This window comes from Lissotriton helveticus, chromosome 9 (genome assembly GCF_964261635.1).
Source record: "Lissotriton helveticus chromosome 9, aLisHel1.1, whole genome shotgun sequence".
NCBI classification, from domain to species: Eukaryota; Metazoa; Chordata; class Amphibia; order Caudata; family Salamandridae; genus Lissotriton; species Lissotriton helveticus.
This window is the reverse complement of record NC_136070.1, coordinates 1,007,077,750-1,007,097,759: the sequence shown is the minus strand read 5'-3', so window position 1 is coordinate 1,007,097,759 and position 20,010 is coordinate 1,007,077,750. Positions and strand designations below refer to the sequence as shown.

Below are 20,010 nucleotides of genomic sequence, written 5' to 3'. Positions count from 1 at the left end.
CTCCTCTTTCTCGGAAGCTCGAGCACACTTCCAGAAGACGTGCGTTCTTTTGAACAAGCTGGGGTTGCACATCAACATGTCCAAGGCTGTCCCGATTCCGGTCCAGTGCATACAGTACTTGGGAGTCTCCATCAATACGCTGTCAGCAAGCGTGCTCCTTCGGAGGAGAGACGATTATCACTCCTTCGGAAGGCTTAGGCTCTTATGACCGCTCCATCTACAACAGTGGGGACGGTGTCTTCTCTACTGGGGTAGATGGCCTCTTGTATCTTCCTCACGCCACACGTACGGCTGCACATGAGACCTTTGCAGGAGTGCTTGGAGGATCAGTGGGATCAGAGGGATGGATCTTGGGACGACAAGATACGACTGTCTCTGCATGCTCTTCAGTCTCTGAAGTGGTGGTGTTTCGCGGAGAATCTCCTCAGAGGGGTTCCCTTTCACAAGGACATTCCCGCACAGACTATCGTGACGGATGCGTCTCTCCACGGCTGGGGGGCATATTCCGGAGACTTACAGATACAAGGAACGTGGTCCCCGATGGAGTCCACGTATCACATCAATTTCCTGGAACTCAGAGCTGATCACTTGGCACTGAAGGCGTTTCGTACGTCCTTCCAGACCAACTCTCTGCTTGTACAGACGGACAATACGCCCACGATGTATTGCCTCAACAAGTAGGGGGGTTCGAGATCGCGCACTCTGTCGCAGGAGGCGTAGGCGATCTGGCGCTGGCTTCTAGCCAGAGGACTGACGATCACGGTTACCCATCTGCTAGGTGTGCAGAATGTACAGGCAGACGCACTGAGCAGACTGATTCAAGAAGACCACTAATGGGTCATAAACTACGAAGTACTAGGAGAAGTCTTCACAAGGTGGGGGACTCCAGACGTAGATCTGTTTTCCATCGCCGAAAACAGCGAATGCTGAGACTTCGCCTCCGGGTACTACCAGCAGGGGACGCTGGGGTATGCGTTATGGATTAACTGGTCGAACAGCTTTTCTGTACGCTTTTCCACCCATTCCCCTGATTCCGGCGGTACTCATCAAGCTGTCCCAGTCCAGGGCGCGGATGATCCTGATTGCCCTGGAATGGCCCAGGCAGTGGTGGTTCACGGACCTGCTTCACCGGTCTCTCCTTCGTCACATACGGCTGCCGTGCAGGCCGGACCTTCTCACGAAGTTCGGGGGGCAGATGTTGCACCCCAACCTCTCGTCTTTGAGTTTGGCGGCATGGCTCCTGAGAGAGTGCGATATGGCCATTTGAATCTACCAGAAGTTTGTATGGACATACTGTAGGAGGCTGGGCGACCTTCCACTAGGACTTCTTATGCTTACAAGTAAAAGAGGTTTTGCATCTGGTGCAAGTTCAAGGACTATGACCTAACGACGTGTAAGGAAGATGTCATCCTTCCGTATCTTCTACACCTGGCGCAGTCTGGCCTTAATGTCCATAACATTAAGGTTCATCTTGCTGCGCTGACGGCCTACAGGAAATGGCCTTCACAGACTTCCTTCTTTCAGATCCCTGTGATCAAAGGGTTTTTTGGAAGGCTCGAAGAAAGTGTTCCCTCCTGTCCGGCTTCTTTCGCCTTCATGGGAATTGAACGTGGTGCTGTCCAGATTGATGAAGGAGCTTTTTGAACCTATTCATAAGGCTTCATCGCAGCACCTGTCCTGGAAGGCGGCGTTCCTCGTGGCCATTACATCGGCCCGCAGGGTGAGGGAAATTTAGGCGTTGTGTTGCCAAGAACCTTATACTGTATTTCATGCTGCTACGGTTGTTATGCGTACTCACCCTAAAGTTCTTCCAAAGGTTATATCTGACTTCCATGTTAACCAGACTATAACGTTGCCTACGATTTTTCAGAATCCTTCATCTCCAGCGGACAGGTCTCTGCGTTCCCTGGATGTTGGGAGGGTGTTGACATTTTTATCGGGATAAAACCGAAGATATTCGTAGGTCAGACCAATTGTTTATCAATTATGGATCAGTCAGGACCGGTCTTGCTACCTCTAAACAGTCCATCTCGAGGTGATTGTGTCCTGTATACAATTGTGTTACCAAAAGGCTGATAAGACCTTAGGGGGTAAACCTAAGGCTCATTCCACCAGGGGCAAAGCTGCCACGACTGCTTTGCTCCGTAGTGTTCCACTTGCAGAAATCTGCAAGGCAGCCACTTGGAAGTCGGTCCATACGTTTGTTAAGCATTACTGTCTGGACACTGATGCCAGGGCAGATGCTCGGGTTGGGCAGGCTTCGCTGCGAAATCTGTTCGCACAGTAGTCGTGTTATTTCTATTTTCTCCACCGCCGCTTTGGTGTGGGGATGGGCCTGCCATTCTATTCACTAGATTATGACTATACACAGAGATTCCCCTACTACAGAAGGAGTAGTTTCTGTCCTGTAAGTCCAGTTCTGTAGTAGGGGTATCTCTGTTATAGTCATAAGCGCCCGCCCTCCTCCCCGGTGGAGAGAGATATTCATGTAAGAAATGCTACAGGTCTGGCGTGTTACGCCTTCAAAAAGAACTGAAAGTAAAAGAGACCTGCAGTGCATTCTGGGATACTGTGAGGCTTCTGGAAAGTTCTCTTAAAGGCACAGTATCCTGTTTTGAGCCACATAATGGCAGCCTATGGGGCTTGTCTGTCCACTTCTTCCTCTCTATCATTCCAGAGGGTTTTGCTGTCAAAGGCAAGGTTTTATCTGTAAGAAAACCCTGGACAGGCTGTGCTGTTTGTGGATTTTGGTGGAATTTCTAGTTGAAGTACTGGACAGTGTAGCCTATGGATATAGGCTGCATTATCTGTCTTTAAATTATCTCTTAAGTGTCTGTGCAGTTCTGCAGGTTTTGACAATTTAAGAGATTATTTTTTATTGCTCCGGGGTCCGCGCACATGGGCGGGACTATTCACTAGATTATGACTATAACAGAGATACCCCTACTACAGAACTGGAGTTACAGGACAGAAGCTACTCCTTTTCCAGGAATGATTAAAACAGACATTTGTGCAGTTTGTTTTTAAACTATTCTATTTCCAGAGATATTGAGATTTTTACGACTCCGAATACTACTCTGTCGCCCACGAGCCAATCTGCATGTGGACAGAATTGTCATAAGGAAATGCACAGAGTTGGTGGTGAAAAGTTTATAAAGTGACCATTTGAATATTGACCTGTGGGATAAGTTTCTGTAGTTTGTAGAAATAGAGGGCATGGAAATGAATGGTCCCAGTGTGCTCCATTACACATCACGTTTGCAAGCTGATCCTCGGGGTATCCAAATAGACTGATAGCACATTGTGTGGGTGTGATCTGTGACAGTACCACAATTCACCTGCCAGCAAATTTCAAACTGCCTGCATTACCTATCCTAGATGGGCTAGAATCATAAATTTGCCGAAGATGTTTTTTAATTGGGAACTGATCTGGGCGATACTGGTTTGTCCTTATTGTATTTTGAATTGTGTATACCTTATACCCATTTCTGTCTGTGTTTGTGAGGGAGGGAGGGAGGGAGTGAGTGATGTGTTGATTACAATGCTGCCAGATGGTGATGAGGGCATGAACAGCAAGGGTCTGTTGCCCCTAATGAGGCGTATACCTTATCGGGTGCATATATTGGAGAGTGACTGCACCCAGACCAAGAGCTGCAGCTGCTCTTTACTTATCCGAACTACGCTGAAGGGTTGTAGGTTTGTTGCATCCTATCTCTGAGCTTTTCTGTTTACCACGTTCTTGCTGCTGCCTATATCGTTTCCATTTGCAGTTGTGAATAGGACTCAACTTGTCAAGGGAAAAGTTATTTTGCGGTTTCTGGTGCAGTTATCCACCCTGTTTATGTCCATCCCTGGGACGTACCCTTGGGAATTGGGTTAATTCCTCGTACACATAGTAGAAGTTGTATGCAGAGGCTTCATTGCATAAACAATGTGATACCATCCCCACTAACCACTTGTTTAAAGGTTTACAAAGTAGTATCTCGTTCTTCGATCAAATTTAGGTGTGCCCAGTTAGTGCTCTGAACCCATGACTACTTTGGGAGTACTGGTTGCTATAAAGGTATCCAATTTATTGCGAGTCTGCAAGGTGGGAGAAAACATGCATGTATACATTAGCCTGGAATGGTAACAAGGGTGTTTTTCGTGACCTACGTGTTTTTTCACCTCCCCAGCTCCACCTCGTGCATCTTATTTTTTAATTGTTCTGTTACTGACCCTGGTTTTGCTGGAAGCTTGCTGATGGAGAGAGGGGGTTGGGAGTGATCAAGGAAATTAGTTGCCTACAGAAACAGTTTGTTTATTTTACAGGTATGACCACAACAACAATGAACTATCTATCACTACACTATTTTTTTTTCTTTTTTTTTGTTTAAATCCTTCTTTCCACATGATCTTCCACTGTCATTATGATGGCAGCGATGGTTAGCACGATAATCCTACCTTCAGATATGTTTTTATTGTCTGTTTCACAGTTTTTTTTCCTCGCGGTAATGGCAGCTGGTAACAAAATAAGTTAACCCCTTCGGAGCTGATGACGAGCTCAGCTCGTCATGAGCGTAACCTGCCGTGCACTCATGACGAGCTGAGCTCGTCATGTAACGCGGTAATTTCAAAATTGCCGCGTACAGCGGGAAAAGCCGCCGCATTGATGCGGTTAAACTGTCACACATGCTTCAGTACGGAAAAAGAAAAGCTGTAGAGCTTAATGCTTGAATTAATGTCGGCCACAAGTAATTAATTTGGGCAGCATTCATAGCCTCCTGTTTTTGCGCTTTGTGCCAGTGCACACCGGGACCATCCTTATGCAAATCAGTCTTGGTTCTGCTTTAAAAGGAACAATCCAGCCAAATTGACATACCTGTTCCCAGCAAAATGGGCCTGTAATCAACCCCCAGACGGGATCACCCTCTTTGGGCCTCATCAGCATGCTTTAACTTGAGGCTTTGAATAAGTGAGTTATGGGGCACGCATCTGGATAAATATGGTATCTCACTTAAATAAAAGAAAAAGAAAAGCATGATGGGAGGAGTCCCTAAATTAAGCTCAGCCACTTGTAATTACTTTTGAACTGCATTCCAGACCATAGGTTTTTGTATTGTAGATCTCCAGCTGCACCTCACTATTTAGGCCCAGGGGATGATTGTTTATATTCTGAGGGAACCTGACCTACCAGTTTGGGCAAGACTGCCTCTTTTGGGACGGGTCCAAGCCTTGTATTCCCTGTTTGTAATGGTACAGATTATCTGCCCAGGGTGATTACCAGTGGCTGAAATTAATTCACGCTCTGTCTGCACCTTTTTCTCATTGAATAGTATTCTGCGCAGTGTAATTACTAGTGGCTGAAATTAATTCAAACATTCCACCACCCACTCCTGTATTGCAAAATACATTATGTCCCTAATTTCTTTAGCCCATGGCACCCACCCTTCTCCACCGGCTGATGACTATATTTTTCCCATGCCCTCTGATGAGTGGTGAATGTGGGTCCTGTCCTTTGTATGCAGGGTTGCTGACAAAGACGGACACAACATCTTAAATAAGAGTCTCTTTAACACTGCAGCACATTTCCCAAGGTTATGACCGGGAATCAGAAAGTGTTGCCTTGTTTTTGTGGCTTAATTCTCTTAATAGTGATTCAAAAAAAATAAGTCTACTGTTTCCTTTTAAAGGCATGAGCAAGTATGAGTGCCTTGGTACCACCTGAACATGTTTCTGTGATGAGGAGGATGGATGGGTTCCCTCTGTGATGGTAAAATCAACCTCTTAGTGGCAAGTAGACCATACATTTTCTTGAGCTGACGCTCCAAAGATGTAGTTACTAGATACATGTTGGGGCATGTAATCCCACGAGTAAAGAGAAGGGAGGATTAAACCAAGGAATCTAACTTGGATCTCTTGTACTAATTTCTAAATGCAATCACAGTGCAATCACAGTGATACGTTTATTTTTCTGTGTTACAGGAAGAGTATAGATGGGCCTATACAGCGCTTTGATAAAAGCCTAGAGGAGTTCTACGGTCTCTGTGACCAGCTGGAGCTTTGCTTGGTAAGTATCTCAGTGAGTTCCAATTTCCCTTATACCTGACGAGGAAGATGGTTATCGTTTGGACAGCAACCTGCCCACATAATTTTTCACTTTTGTTCACCAAATCACTTCTTTGCACTGTTCTGTAACAGCCAGATTAGATAACTATCCCGATTTCTTTCTAACATTACTAATCGTACGGCCCTCCTTACGAGATGGTTCTTATTGGGTGAAGTAATTATTGCATACGATCAAAACCAATATTTTTCGGGTGCAATAATTATAGTCTAGCATGAGTCTTTGGAATATTATGGAGGTGTTGATGCGTGTTGCTCCAAAATGTGTATGTTCTGATGTATAGCGGGCATTTACTCCCCTAATTAAATCTGCAGGTTTGAATGGCAGATATTCATCACAAAACTCCAAATTCCGCTTTTTGCAGTAACATGCGTAACCGCATATATCAACATTATTGGCCTACTCATAAAGAGGACTTTTAGAGATGTCCAACATATTTATACCTTCTCCCCCCATACCCGCATCTAACACTACTCCAGCACCCTCCTACCCAGAAGCTGTTCACACTGAAGAACTTGAATGTATATGAGTATCTTAATGTGCAATTCACATAATCCCCACTCTTGAGAAAAGAACTGACTACACTATTGCATATTTGTTTATAATCCTTGGGATAACAAGAATACAATGCCTTTTTAAAGAAAGCCTCTTAGATCTAGTCTTTTGATAAGGTGTTTGAAACAATTGATTAATAGTAATAATAATTATCAAAGCAATTTCTAAAGTGCACAGCTACCTCCAAAGAAGCATCCTGGCCCTAGCGGTCTAAGTCGAACAAGAGCAGAGTTAGATTGCAGAGTTGAAGAGGGAGGTTTTCTGCCCCACCCTTTTTAACATTTATCTGGCGCCGCATTCGAGGCTAGCTGAAACTTGCAGTTTTAGGGTGATTTCCTATGCTGACAACACCCAATTACTCCTATCCTTTCAGGAAAAAAGGCACGTCAGCACTTAACTCTTTTCAAGCGGGCCTCAAGTCGGTGGGTGACTGGATGACTAACAACTTCCTCAGTCTTAGCTCCGATAAAACAGCAGTCCTCTTTTTCGGTTCTAGGTGCTATCCTGACACCAGCAACTAGTGGCCTGTAGAACTGAGTACCGCCTCTTCCCCAGCACCAACTACTAGGAATCTTGGAGTCATTTTTGACTCAGACTGTTCCTTTTGCTCCCCAAGTAAAAAAAAGTCTCAGCCAGCTGTTTCGCCACCCTTAAGTTTTTAAGAAAAATTATTCGCTTGGCCAGAAGAAAGCACGAAAGACTTTGCGTTCACGCCTTAGTGATGTCCAAACTGGACTATACGAATAGTCTTTACTTGGGTTTGCATGCCTACTTGCTGCGTCACCTGCAGATCATACAAAATGGGGCAGCCAGAATGATTCTGCATATTCCAGTCACCCAATCTTTAACACCCCATCTCCGTTACTCTCACTTAGGACAGTTTGTTTTATTCACATCTAAGATGGTCACTAAGGATAATGAAATTAGTGCGCACAAGCGAGAGTTGACAAAATAGATGAGCGATACAAGCAACTGATTCAGTTGAGCCATCATGGCGGAGGGGGTCTCTAAATTGCAGCAAGTAAAATGCCACACTTAGCGTGATTGACTGAATAAAACATTTTTTTTTTAAAGGGAGCCCTTTTGGTATAATATAGAGCTATTAAGTAACTGCAATACCTTCTTCCATTCTATCGAACAGATTAATATATTGTATTAGAAAGCCTGGGACAATGGCTACGGCCAGATCAGGGCCATACGTGTCCTTCAGCCAAGTTTCGGTTAAAAACATTTGATATCATTCGTCCTCCAGTAGAAGATTGAAAATCCCCAAAGCGTGTCTGGGGAGGGATCTAAAGTTAATCAAGCAGGCAGATAGGTTGGAGCCCTTAGCACCATTCAGTTGTATCCCCCTCTCCTGCAAAGATGTTGAGCCAAAGATTGTGCCGTGAGTTAAGAAGCTGGTTTGCAAGGCACATGGACAGGGCAACTGCATAAACCTAAAGGGACATTAACCAGTTAATCTACACAGGAAATATAAAAGAATCATACATTTGTAATGAAGCCCAGAGAATCCTTGTCCATTATTTCACAGAGGAACATAGACCGGGATTCCACCAACCTATGATTGTGTTGTCAGATGGTTAAGATTTCTGGCCACATCTGTTACAAACGGTCCTACTTTCCAAGCATAAGAAGTAAGACTTTGCCACCCAACAATCCATCATCTGCACTTGTGTTTAGTCATTTTTAAACTCATTCACACCATACAATTGACATAACACGTCTGTGAGGGAAACCCTCAGCTATGTAGAAAAGCACAAACCAGTCTTCTCATTTCACTACAAGACTATACAAATGTGCCTCACTGCTGATAATTTTGTATGGACTTAGTTTTGCTTATCCAGGGTGAAGGTTTAGATGGCGTCTGTTAAGAGTTGGCATGTTAAGTCTCCAGCCGCTCACTTTTTATCAGTATTCTTCAAAGACCACCACCAAACAGATAAGACCCCACTAACTGAGAATTTTTGGCTTCAAGTCGCACACTTCTGCAAGCATCACCCATGCGTTCTATTGCCGTATAGTTTGACTTGGGGAAACTTTGACTAGCATTCTAGGTGTTGAGAACAGGATTTTCTTGACTTTGGTCAATGAAAGCAGACCCAGTCTCTCTGGCACCTCAAGTAAAGCTAGGAATAGGGAAACATGAGACTCGACTTGCTCATTTCCCTCCTTCCTGTTTACACTGTCTTCCCATTGGCTGATACAGGGCATTAAATGCAGGGTAAGGTCTGACGAGAGGCACAGCAGCGACACTCCTTTCGTGAGTAAGCCCACAGTAATGGCCAGCTGGTGGATTTGATCCTTCTTGACATGCTGTCTACCTGAGGCAATAATGAGCACATCATCGTCGTTAATCTCCTTTCTGCAAAATTCAGAATCTCTGCATTCTCACTAAATTAAATGTCATTAAAGTGGAATCAAACGGGTCACGCTAAATAATTCTTTCCATCACATGTGATCTTTAATATTTTACACAATGCTTCTTCTTCCTTTCAATCTTCTTAAATCGCTTGAGAAAGTATGCCAGTGTTATTTGCAAACATTACATCACTTCATATTTCTGAACTAATGGTGCCGTGCTCTAGCTTACCAATCTCCATCAGCTTTGTTAATAGCTGTTGGTGCAATGTTGACCTACTGTACAATGTACTTGAACATTCATGTACTAAACTGGCCAAACATAACATCTTCAACTTTCCACTACGTAATCCTGTTGCTTTTTCTGGCGATCTACCATTTGCAAGTATCTTCCCTAATTGACCTGATTGAAGAATTGGGAGCTAGGCAAATAGATGGTATTATTAAAGAGGGCAGCTTTAAATCAGACTTGACAAGAACCCCCACCCTCAACAAAACACCCATTCTAGAGGCTAATTAGTAAAAGCTTTTATTTTCAAACTGGACTACTGTAAATGAGTGTCTTGTTATGAACACTGCTGGCAACTTTCCCGAGTTTCCCCTCTCCATTCGTTATATACATTTAAAATAAAAAGTTCTCGTCCCAATTCTAATTATAGTTACTAGACCAGATGTGAACATAAAGGAACTCTTTGGAGGGATGTATGACGTTACAACGCATACTTTTACCACGCCTACCATTACCACGCAATTTTTACAACGCAGGATCCATTACAACGAAGTACCATTACCACGCATGTATTTACAACGCATATACCTTTACAACGCATACAATTACAACGTAAGTATTGGTAAGTATATAATATTTTTTTTAATTTAATTTAATTAAAATTAATATAATGTAATTTAATGTAATTTAATTTAATTAATTTAATTAATATAATTTAATCAATTTAATTTAATTTAAATTTAATTATATTTAATTTTTACCCTGTACCCTTTTACCCAAAAACCCAAAACTGACCCTGAACCCTAAAAATACCCCTTTACCCAAAACCTAAAAACTGACCCTAAACCCTCAAAAAAACCCTTTCCCCAAAAACTGAAAACTGACCCTAAACCCTAAAAATACCACTTTACCCAAAAACTGAAAACTGACCCTGAACCCTAAAAATACCCCTTTACCCAAAAACTAAAAACTGACCCTGAACCCTAAAAATACCCCTTTACCCAAAACCTAAAAACTGACCCTAAACCCTCAAAAAAACCCTTTCCCCAAAAACTGAAAACTGACCCTAAACCCTAAAAATACCACTTTACCCAAAAACTGAAAACTGACCCTGAACCCTAAAAATACCCCTTTACCCAAAAACCCAAAACTGACCCTGAACCCTAAAAATACCCCTTTACCCAAAAACTGACCCTGAACCCTAAAAATACCCCTTTACCCAAAAACCCAAATAATATTTTTAATAAAATAATATACTTACCAATACTTACGTTGTAATGGTATGCGTTGTAAAAGTACCTGCGTTGTAAATACATGCGTGGTAATGGTATGCGTTGTAATGGATCCTGCGTTGTAAAAAATGCGTGGTAATGGTAGGTCGTTGTAAAAGTTGCGTTGTAAAGGTTGTATACCCTTTGGAGAGACTGCTGTTGCGTTATGCTTTCCACGATTATCTGCTCCGATCTGTCTGTGCTCCCAGTTGAAGATGGGCGTGCTGATATTACCTTGTGTTCCATGCAATGCCTGTAAATAACATAGAAATGTTTTTAGTTATCCAGTGTCCTTCAGCATTTCACACACCCAACGATGGTGGGTATTGTAAGCAGCTGATCTTAAAAAGGAATAAACTATGAAGCAAAATGCAGATGTTGACCAGAAGGCCAGGTAAAGGGAATGTATGACGTTTCTATGCATGCATTCCTCACGCATGGCTTTACAACGCGGTTGTTACAACGGCGGCGTTGTTACCACACGTGGCATTACATAGCAAGTTGTAACAATGACTTGCTGTAGGGGGTGCGCTGGCCTTAGGAACAATTACTATTCCTACTCCAGTTTGTGCAACAGCAGGGAAGGTGTTTGAAAATCCAACACATTCCCTGGTGTTGCACACCCACTACAGCAAGTGGTTGTTACGACTTGCGATGTAATGGCACGTGTGGTAACAATGCGGTTGTTGTAACAACCGCGTTGCAGGCCAGGCTAAATGACCTGATCCTTATGCAACAGATTGGCAATTCTAAAAATAGAGCTTCTGCTACGTTAGATATGGTTTGTAGATTTCTGCCTCTGGCTGGTGCTTTTTAAACTTCATATGTGTGAGCTTAACATCTGGCCCTGTAGTGTGATGTATGGAATTGTGCCATTAAAAACGTGGTACCATAGCTGGACAATTAGAGATTAATTGTAGACTTGTCTATTAACTTTTTTTGTACTAAGATTCTTGACTCCTGTGTAGTTATCACAAATGTGCATAATTTAGGTTATGTGCAGCCTTCAGCATGGTAGTATCCTTATCCTTGTTAGTGACTCTCTGGTTTCCTTTTTAAAGCTGGGGTCTGCTTTAAGCATACTAACCTGATTCTTAGAAAACCTTTTTTGCATAAAATGTGTCCACCATAAGATCCACACGCGTTCCTTTTTAGATCCTTACGGTTGACTGATCGGTAGCTTCTATCTATACAATATCAATTGTTTGGAATTTGCTCTTCCTATCCTAGAAACAATTGTACATGTTGGCTACTTTTAACCAACTTCTTAAACTCTCTCATCTCTGTGTGTTAGCTATTCCTAGAGTTGGTGACCTGCACTCAGAAATGATTGAGTCTATTAGGTGGCTTAAAAAATGTGAATGTATTCTCTCACTCACACTGAAAGATTGGTTGTCTTCAAGTCTTCGGATCCAGTGCTTAAGGATTTCATTAATTGCTATGGCATTCTTTGAGTCTAACCAATCTAACTTGCCTCTCTGCTCAATTTTGTATTTTTCTAAATGAAATTCAAAGTACCAATTCTGAGTCTGATTCCTGCTTGGCTGCTTTTACCTGCACTGAATTTGAAGGTGTTGACTTAATGTGCTGTGCCTGATTATGAGTTGTTCCTCCTACTCCAAAAACGTTCAATATGTCTGCTTCAGTTCATGACGCGGTATTGACTTTCTCAGAGGTATGCAGTCATTAGTTCTGAAAGTTTGCTGTCCTTCACAACTAAGGCTCGTCGATGTGCAGTTTGTTTTTTTAATTGGTTTTCTCTTACTTTTGTTCTTTCATTCAGGCTTTAGTTAAGTTATGGTTTGATTGTACCATGCTGAAAGCGCAGTGAACGTAAATGAACTCCTTAAAGCATTGTATGTGCAAATCAAAAAGGCATGGCTCTGGGACTACTTAACTTTGCTGGCCAATATTCTTGAAGTTGCTCACTAACTAACCTTTGTATTTGTCCGATCATATCAAAGGCTGCTTATTCCTTTTTGTCAGTATGGTATGCGCACTTAAAATACGTACATCTTTCTTCCATTTCTGAGTAAACCATCATCTACTTCTTTATCTTTTTAAGGGAGGAACTGTGCTTTGGCCTATCATTGCATTTTACGTTTTATTATATTTGTCTAGAATCAGTGTTTCTAATCTGTTTTTTTTTTGTCCTCCTTCCTCCACAGAGGCTGGCCTACGAGTGTCTTTCTCAGAGTTTTGACAGTGCCAAGCACTCCCCAACACTGGTCCCAACAGCCACCAAGCCAGATGCTGTGCAGACGGAGAGCCTACCATACACTCAATACCTCAGCATGATCAAATCTCAGATCTCCTGTGCCAAAGACATTCACAATGCCCTGCTGGAGTGTTCCAAAAAGATAACTGGCAAGACGCCCCCTTCCCAAGGCAGCCTATGAGGCAATGATATTTGGACATTTGACATGGACTGCCAGAATGGACATGGGTTTTGCTACAGCGAGTGTGCAAACCTTTGACGTTTGTGATGTATAAATGAACCCCAATGTCCCTGCTCAACCATGGGAGACATTTATTTTGGGGCCCTAGGTATTTGGGAAGCGCTGCAAAGTGTCTCCATGAATAAAAGTGACAGAGAGAACCTCCATCTGTGCTCTGCAAGACTTGAAAACCTCTCTTTGAGGGTGGTGGGATTGTGTTTGAAGGACTACTGGAGTTGGACGTTCTTGAACAATTTCATTTGGTTTCACAATATCGGATGTACAGTTTGGGTAAACTTTTTGTTCTTGAAAAATGTAATTTGGTTTCACAATATCAGATGTACAGTTTGGGTTAACGTCCCAGCACTTAAATACACCTTTTCAATATTTTCACGCGAGAAGTGCTATGTGGTGTGCTTTTAAAACAAATATATATACAAACGGTACCATTTCTGACTGGGTGCATGTAGAGGTTTTGTACCACTTGGTGAGATCATCAGGATGTCAACATGCATTCTTCTGTGCTAGATAAAGCCTCATCCATAATTTGAGCACTTAATTGCAAAAATACTTTTACCAGCAAAAGCAATTTCATCAAATTGTCTTTGCATCTGTGACTGTCTGCATGTTGCAAGTGCTTGACCCAGAGGTGGTGTTTTGCAATTTTTAATCCCTCTGATTTATCTTGGTTTGCGGTTTCTGTCTGGAACCTCCTTATTATTTTCCCTCTTGAGTGCTTGTTTTAGTAAGCTAAATGGCCACTCTAGACCAGGAAGTTTTTTTTGGGGGGGGGGGGGGTGGGGGGGGGGCAGTATGGGGAAGTGTTAAACCTTGTTTAATACCACTTGAAATTGAGATGAAACTGACCCTCGGTCCACGGTTGGCTATGGTCAAGACAGATTTTGACGGTGGAGTAGTGGTGGTTTATGGTGAAGTGTGAGTGCATGTTTGTGTGGTTTTAAACGTACCACTGCTCCTCTTAGGTCTGGATTAGAGACCGCTTTATGTTGGCGGTATCATGTCATGAAAGAAACATAAATCATGCAAACACACACAGAGGACTTTGGGTCGCCCTCTTCATTCATTATTCATTCACCCGCCATTCACGATTTACTCCCATGAGGCAGTGGTTCAGCTCTCTTCAGCCATTGGGTCTCTTGCCATGTGGTTGGTGGCATTTTTTTCTGATCACGTGCACATCCGCTTTAAAAGAAGTACACTTCAGAGCCCGGGCTGGTGTGCCAATATTTTTGGTTTTCATTCTTTATATATATTTTTCTCTTACACCATTGTTTGTAGGCTATCTTTAGGTTTACAGCAGATCAAGGCCAATAGTATATGTTCTGTGCACAACTAGTTGTTGTATTTTCCTATGATGCATTTAAAACTTAAGTGTTTCCATACTTGTTCAAAGTATACCTATCTGGTAGAAAGCACTGAACTATTAAAATCATGTTCCTTTTTATATATGTTTAATTTCGACTTCTTATGCATGGCACATTCCCATCAGATTTTCTTTTTCCTTTTTGTGCACATGCTTCCAGTAAAAAGAAAAAAAAATACCATCACATCAGCTTGCCATGGCCAGACATCTTGGATTCGTCAGCACATGTTCGTTTTGGTGTAGATGTAGCATTTTTTTTACATCCAACTTTATGGATGTTTATCTTGCCAACATTAGATTCAAAATGCAATATTGTACGTATATAAAGTGAGATACGTTATTAGTAGGTATAAGCAATATTGTACAATTAATGTTGAACCATAGGAATAAAGCAAGGAGAAGGGTGGATTTTCAGTTGCCTTCCAAATGATAGCAAGTGACTGTTAAATCTTAGACCTCAGGCAGATTGTTCCATGGTCCTGTGGCCCGGCAGTGTAGTGTTTTATTTCTTGTGCTTTTAATCTCTCCGGTGACTTCCAGACTTTTTTCCACTTAAGTAGAAAGATAGTTTGTGATGTATTGCTTTGTGTGATGTAGGCAAACAGCGGGAAATCTTGCTGCAGGTGTAATCTGGTCTGATTTAGTAGTTCCTAAAATGAGTTGAGCGTTTCCGTCACACAGGTGTAACAGAATCTGAGCTTGAACAGCAGACCAGAAGTTTTCGGCTGGAATAAAAGATCTGAGTTTCTCTAAAATGGAGGTTTTTTTCCTTAGCTATTTTGAATTTGTCAATCCGTGTACTAGGAGCCAAGCTGATGCTTTTGTATTAAGAGTGGGCATGGGACTTGGATATATTGAGTTTTGCATCTATATTCTCGTATTTAAACCTAGTTAATTGAGTGTAGCTGGCTTTGGACATCTGGTGAGATTGCTGGAAAGGAGTGACTTGGAATAACAAAAGTGTGAACTGAGGTAGCTAAGTTGAAATCTGACAGGTTCAATAAGTCTTACCCCTTTCTGTGCAGTAGGTTCGGAAAAATCTATAATTTCACACTAATATCAAATTATATACAAAAAATATTGTTCCTTAGATATTAATATATATATATATATATATATATATATATATATATATATATATAGTTAAACTTAGTAAACATTAACATGTAACAGTAATAATCAACTATATGTAAATATTATAAAAATAAATATACTTATTTAAACAATCTCCTGTATGTGTTTATTTACACATATACAATGTAAAACTATTAAACGTAGTGTTTATATTTCAAAATAGTTTAATTTGTGAATGTAGGTGTGTACAATTTAATTACACCCAAAAAAGTAAGCAATATAAGAGAATACATTTTACAAAAAATATTACAAACATTACCAATTAAAAAATTTATAATTTTAAATACACAAACCCATAATATAATTTTAAACAAAACTATAAAATTCTAGGAATAATACCTAAACTATCTCACTCCAGTCTGTGCAACAGTAGGGAAAGCCTAGGACTCAGGTGGGGTACAATTTACTATCCCCTCTCAACTTTTAATACAAGTATTAATTTCATAAAATTCTAACTATAGATATTTAAATTACATTTTTTAATAATTAATATAAGAAACAAATTATTGAATAATTGTTTCATTAAATTACCACATACCTAGCAACGCACATATAACACATCTAAATTATAATTACTCAATTTACATAATTAACAATTATTTAACTTCCCACCCAAACTCAACAACCCCACCTAAAATGTAAATAAAAAAATTATAATTATACAATTTACTTACTTTTTTTTTGTACTCTTGTTTAAAACTTGCAGCCCTGTACCCCTACAGACCTCACAACCCGCTAGGACACTAAATTACTATTTTACATTTAAATTAAAATCTAAATTTAAAATTACAAACTATATTTAAACATTAACAGTTAATATAAAATGTACAATTAAAATATTATTAAACACCCATAGAAACGTAAACAATATTTCTTACCTTTAACAACCTATATTTCTGTGCAAAGATATTTAAAACTTGATATTTTGTCTGAATAACTTTTGTTTACTAATACGGGGCTTAGAGGCCATCCATTGCTTACCATTTTTTGGCTTCATTGACACTGATTTGCTTGATTTTCATACATCTGCTCATGTGGTAGTCATATCCGCTTCTTGGGTTTGTTCTCAGTCTGGAGGATGGCCCAAGTACTTGTGTCCTTCCACTGCTTCCTTAATCGGTGCTACGTTTTTCTTGTTGTCTCTGGATGCTTGCATCTGATCCAAGTAGGACCTGGCTTGGCAGTTCGGGCTGGAGTGTTTCCACGAGGAGCAGGGTCAAGACTGATTTGCCTATGGCTGGGTCTAATTGGTGTAGCAGGGATTCTGCTCCTACACAGAACTGTGCATAGAAGCTTGGAACCTCAGTGAATTAGGGTGTACCAAAACTCACCTTAGTACCCAATAGCCCCTTACCAGACTAGCATCAGTATCTCATTGGCTCTTCCATAACACCAATGATTAGACAACCCAGAACATGGAATTTAGATTACCTCAGGCAATGTGGAACACATGAACACTCTTTCGTTATACTCTCATACCAGTCCAAAACAGGGAATAAAAGAAGACACGTGCAAGTTTGAAATATTTATTTCTAATGTTGTGTTCTTATGTTCTTATGCGCAGTATCTTAGCTAATACAAGCAGACATATTATAAGTAACTAGATTATCAGCATAGTTACTATTCCATAAAATACAAAGCGAGAAAACATGTTATAATGCTAAATGGAAACCGGTTTAAAATGTACCTATATTTCACCCTCCCTTGCTAATAGGTTATTTTGTATCTACAGAAGGTCTCTTGGGTTTACAAGAGCGGCCCCATACCTCCTGGTACTTAGCAGAAATGGATCACATCAGATTCTGCACCAGCTCTCAGCATGCGAATGTTCTCCAAGTGTGTGTGATCATGCCTACGTAGTGCATTATTAAATGCGCCAAAATCAGAGGTGGCCACACCTGCATATATGTTATGTCTAGAACGTGCGCTGATCAGTCCGAACAACAACCACTGTGTTGATATAACTTTGAAGGCCTCGGCACTCACTGTTCAGACAAAGCTTACCAAGCAAGGCTGCTAATATAGAAAAACATATTATTCTTGTGTGAAGCAAAACACTCTGCTAGACTCTAAACATTTATTATAGTGTGCCGTGTGCAAAAGGCAGCAGAAAGGAAAAATGGCGTTTAAACTTCTAATAAGCTCATGACCACTTAACACAGTGTAAATGCAAGGCTCAGCCCCACGACACTGGTGTGGCATGGCAAGCAAAAGAAAGATTGATTTAACCCAGATCTCATGACGGGGGATGAATGTTTGATTTGTTCTGCATTCTGTTCTTCAGTTGTTTTACTTTTTTCTTGTCTAAGCACTCGACTGGGGTGTATGTCTTTTCCTCCAGTCGCCCTCATGTTCTTGGCCTCCATCTTGCTTCAGGCGCCCACACCCCTTCCCTCCATGTTGCTTTACCCTCCAATTGATTTCCCCCATCCGAAGTCTCTGTTGCTCTTCCTACTGCACTTCACCCGCTGTCGGTGTTGCTTTCACTCTCCCTGCACACCCCCCTCCATGTTTGCTCTTGCTTTCACCCAGCAATAAAACATTTTTTTAAAAAGCAGCTATGACTAGGCAAGGACTGGCTGCATCATATTACTTCTCCCCCCCCCCCCCACACCCTCCCATCCCTGTTTGTTATGTAGCACTCTCGAATATCCTCCTTCCGTATTGCCTTCCGCCCTGCTCAGTGAAAAGACCTGTCCAGCAATGGCTGTATCTTATGGGGTATTTTAAATATTTTTTTTTACTTTCAACCATTCTGCACAACATGGCTAAAAACAGAGACAAAGCCAGTAGCTCTCGAAGATTAGACTTTTTAGCATTGAGAAACGTTTTAATTTTTTAAAATTTTGTAAAGCTATTAGCTCTCATCATATAGGTGTGACATAATGTCAGTTCTTGTTTTTCGTTGGTCTTTTAGTCGTAGGCTTTCCTTGGGGCCATTACCTCCGATTTCGATATCCTACAAAGAAAACCAATTGCTTCGGATGTTTTTTAATCTCATCCTTGACCACTAAACCTTTTCACTCTTAACCAGCACTAATCCCTGAGCATCCTAGCCCCCCTCCTAAACTTGACCACTCACTGAATCGTGGGAAGCCCTCTTCACCCCTAAATGCCACTCATCTTTATGCATGATTGAGGTAGAAAAATGGCTGAGGAGTCCTGGAGAAATCTTTGAAGCATGTCGAGCCTGGAAAACATTGGAACTCAAAGCCAAAAAGAAGGCTCTCTATGCTGAAACAGCTCCACTTAAAGCCAAAGGCCTTTCCAGGAAGCCTTGGCATTATATAAAATTCACAATCCAATAGATTACAAAAGAGGACACAGACTTTTAAAAAGCGAAGATTAGAGTACGCACTTCCATAGCGGAGGGAGAATGAGGCAGGGGGAAATTATGCTTTCTTAGAAGATTTCTCTCAACCCCTAGAGCCAAGAAAGGACAAAATACCACATAAACAGAATAATAGCGACTATGATGATACTATTTGGAAAGCGTGAATAATACAGTAGTCAAGAATGCAGCAGACTACTATTATATGCAGTTAGAAGAAATGCAGGAAGACTGGTGTTTTTATTAGACACTGTCCTTACCAGAAAAGAGATCATTCGTTCTAGGTTACCAAGTGTTTTGGAACTCAGTAAGTAAGTGGTTATTAAACTGCCAAGTGCAGCTACACCGCACACAGATTTAAAAAAGTGTGTGTGTGTGTGTGTGTGTGTGTGTGTGTGTATATATGTTTTTATGTATGGGGGAGGTGTTGAATTAAAACTGTTCGTCTGCAGCGCGACCTTTCATTCCTCATCTTGCCACTGAAGAAAGGATTTGGACTCCTGAAACGCGTCTGGCTTTACAAGGGATGCCTGCGCCCCAGCGAGGTGACTGTTGGCAAGTTGTTCGCAATAAAGAAACAAACTATTGAATTTCCTGAGGCTTTTCTTTTTGTGTGGTACCTGAAGGTTTGAAATATATATATATATATATATATATATATATATATATATATATATACACACAAACACTTTCTGTAGTAGGGGATCTCTGTTGTCATAATCTAGTGAATAGTCCCGCCCATGTGCGTGGACCCCGGAGCAATCAAAAATATTCTCTTAAGGTGTCGAAAAATGCAGAACTGCACAGACACTTAAGAGAGAATTTAAAGACGGATAATGCAGCCTATATCCACAGGCTACACTGTCCAGTACTTCAACTAGAAATTCCACCCAAAATCCACAAACAGCAAAGCCTGTCCCGATTTCCCTTGCTTTAACAGCAAAACACCTCTGGAATGATCGAGAGGAGACCTGGACAGACAAGCCCCATAGGCTGCTATTATGTGGCTCAAAACAGGATACTGTGCCTTTAAGAGAACTTTGCAGAACTTCTCAGTATCCCAGAATGCACTGCAGGTCCCTTTTACTTTCAGTTATTTTTTCCGGCTCCTGCCAGCAGGACCCTGGAGCATTGAGCTCTCCCTTTTTAAGGGTTTATTGGTGATTTTTTCACTTTTTTCAAATTATTTGAGTACTTTCTG

General features: G+C 41.3%; 1 protein-coding gene across 1 annotated transcript in view; it reads left to right on the top strand.

Moving 5' to 3' along the window:
* The window catches only part of MED29 (mediator complex subunit 29), a 50,737-nt gene extending 36,312 nt beyond the window's left edge, over positions 1 to 14,425 (top strand). The window contains exons 3-4 of the mRNA XM_078661325.1: positions 5,965 to 6,049; positions 12,691 to 14,425. Coding sequence (XP_078517451.1) covers positions 5,965 to 6,049; positions 12,691 to 12,921 — 316 coding nt within the window. The 3' untranslated portion in view covers positions 12,922 to 14,425. The remainder of the gene's footprint in view (positions 1 to 5,964; positions 6,050 to 12,690) is intronic.
* The last annotated feature ends 5,585 nt before the right edge of the window (positions 14,426 to 20,010 follow it).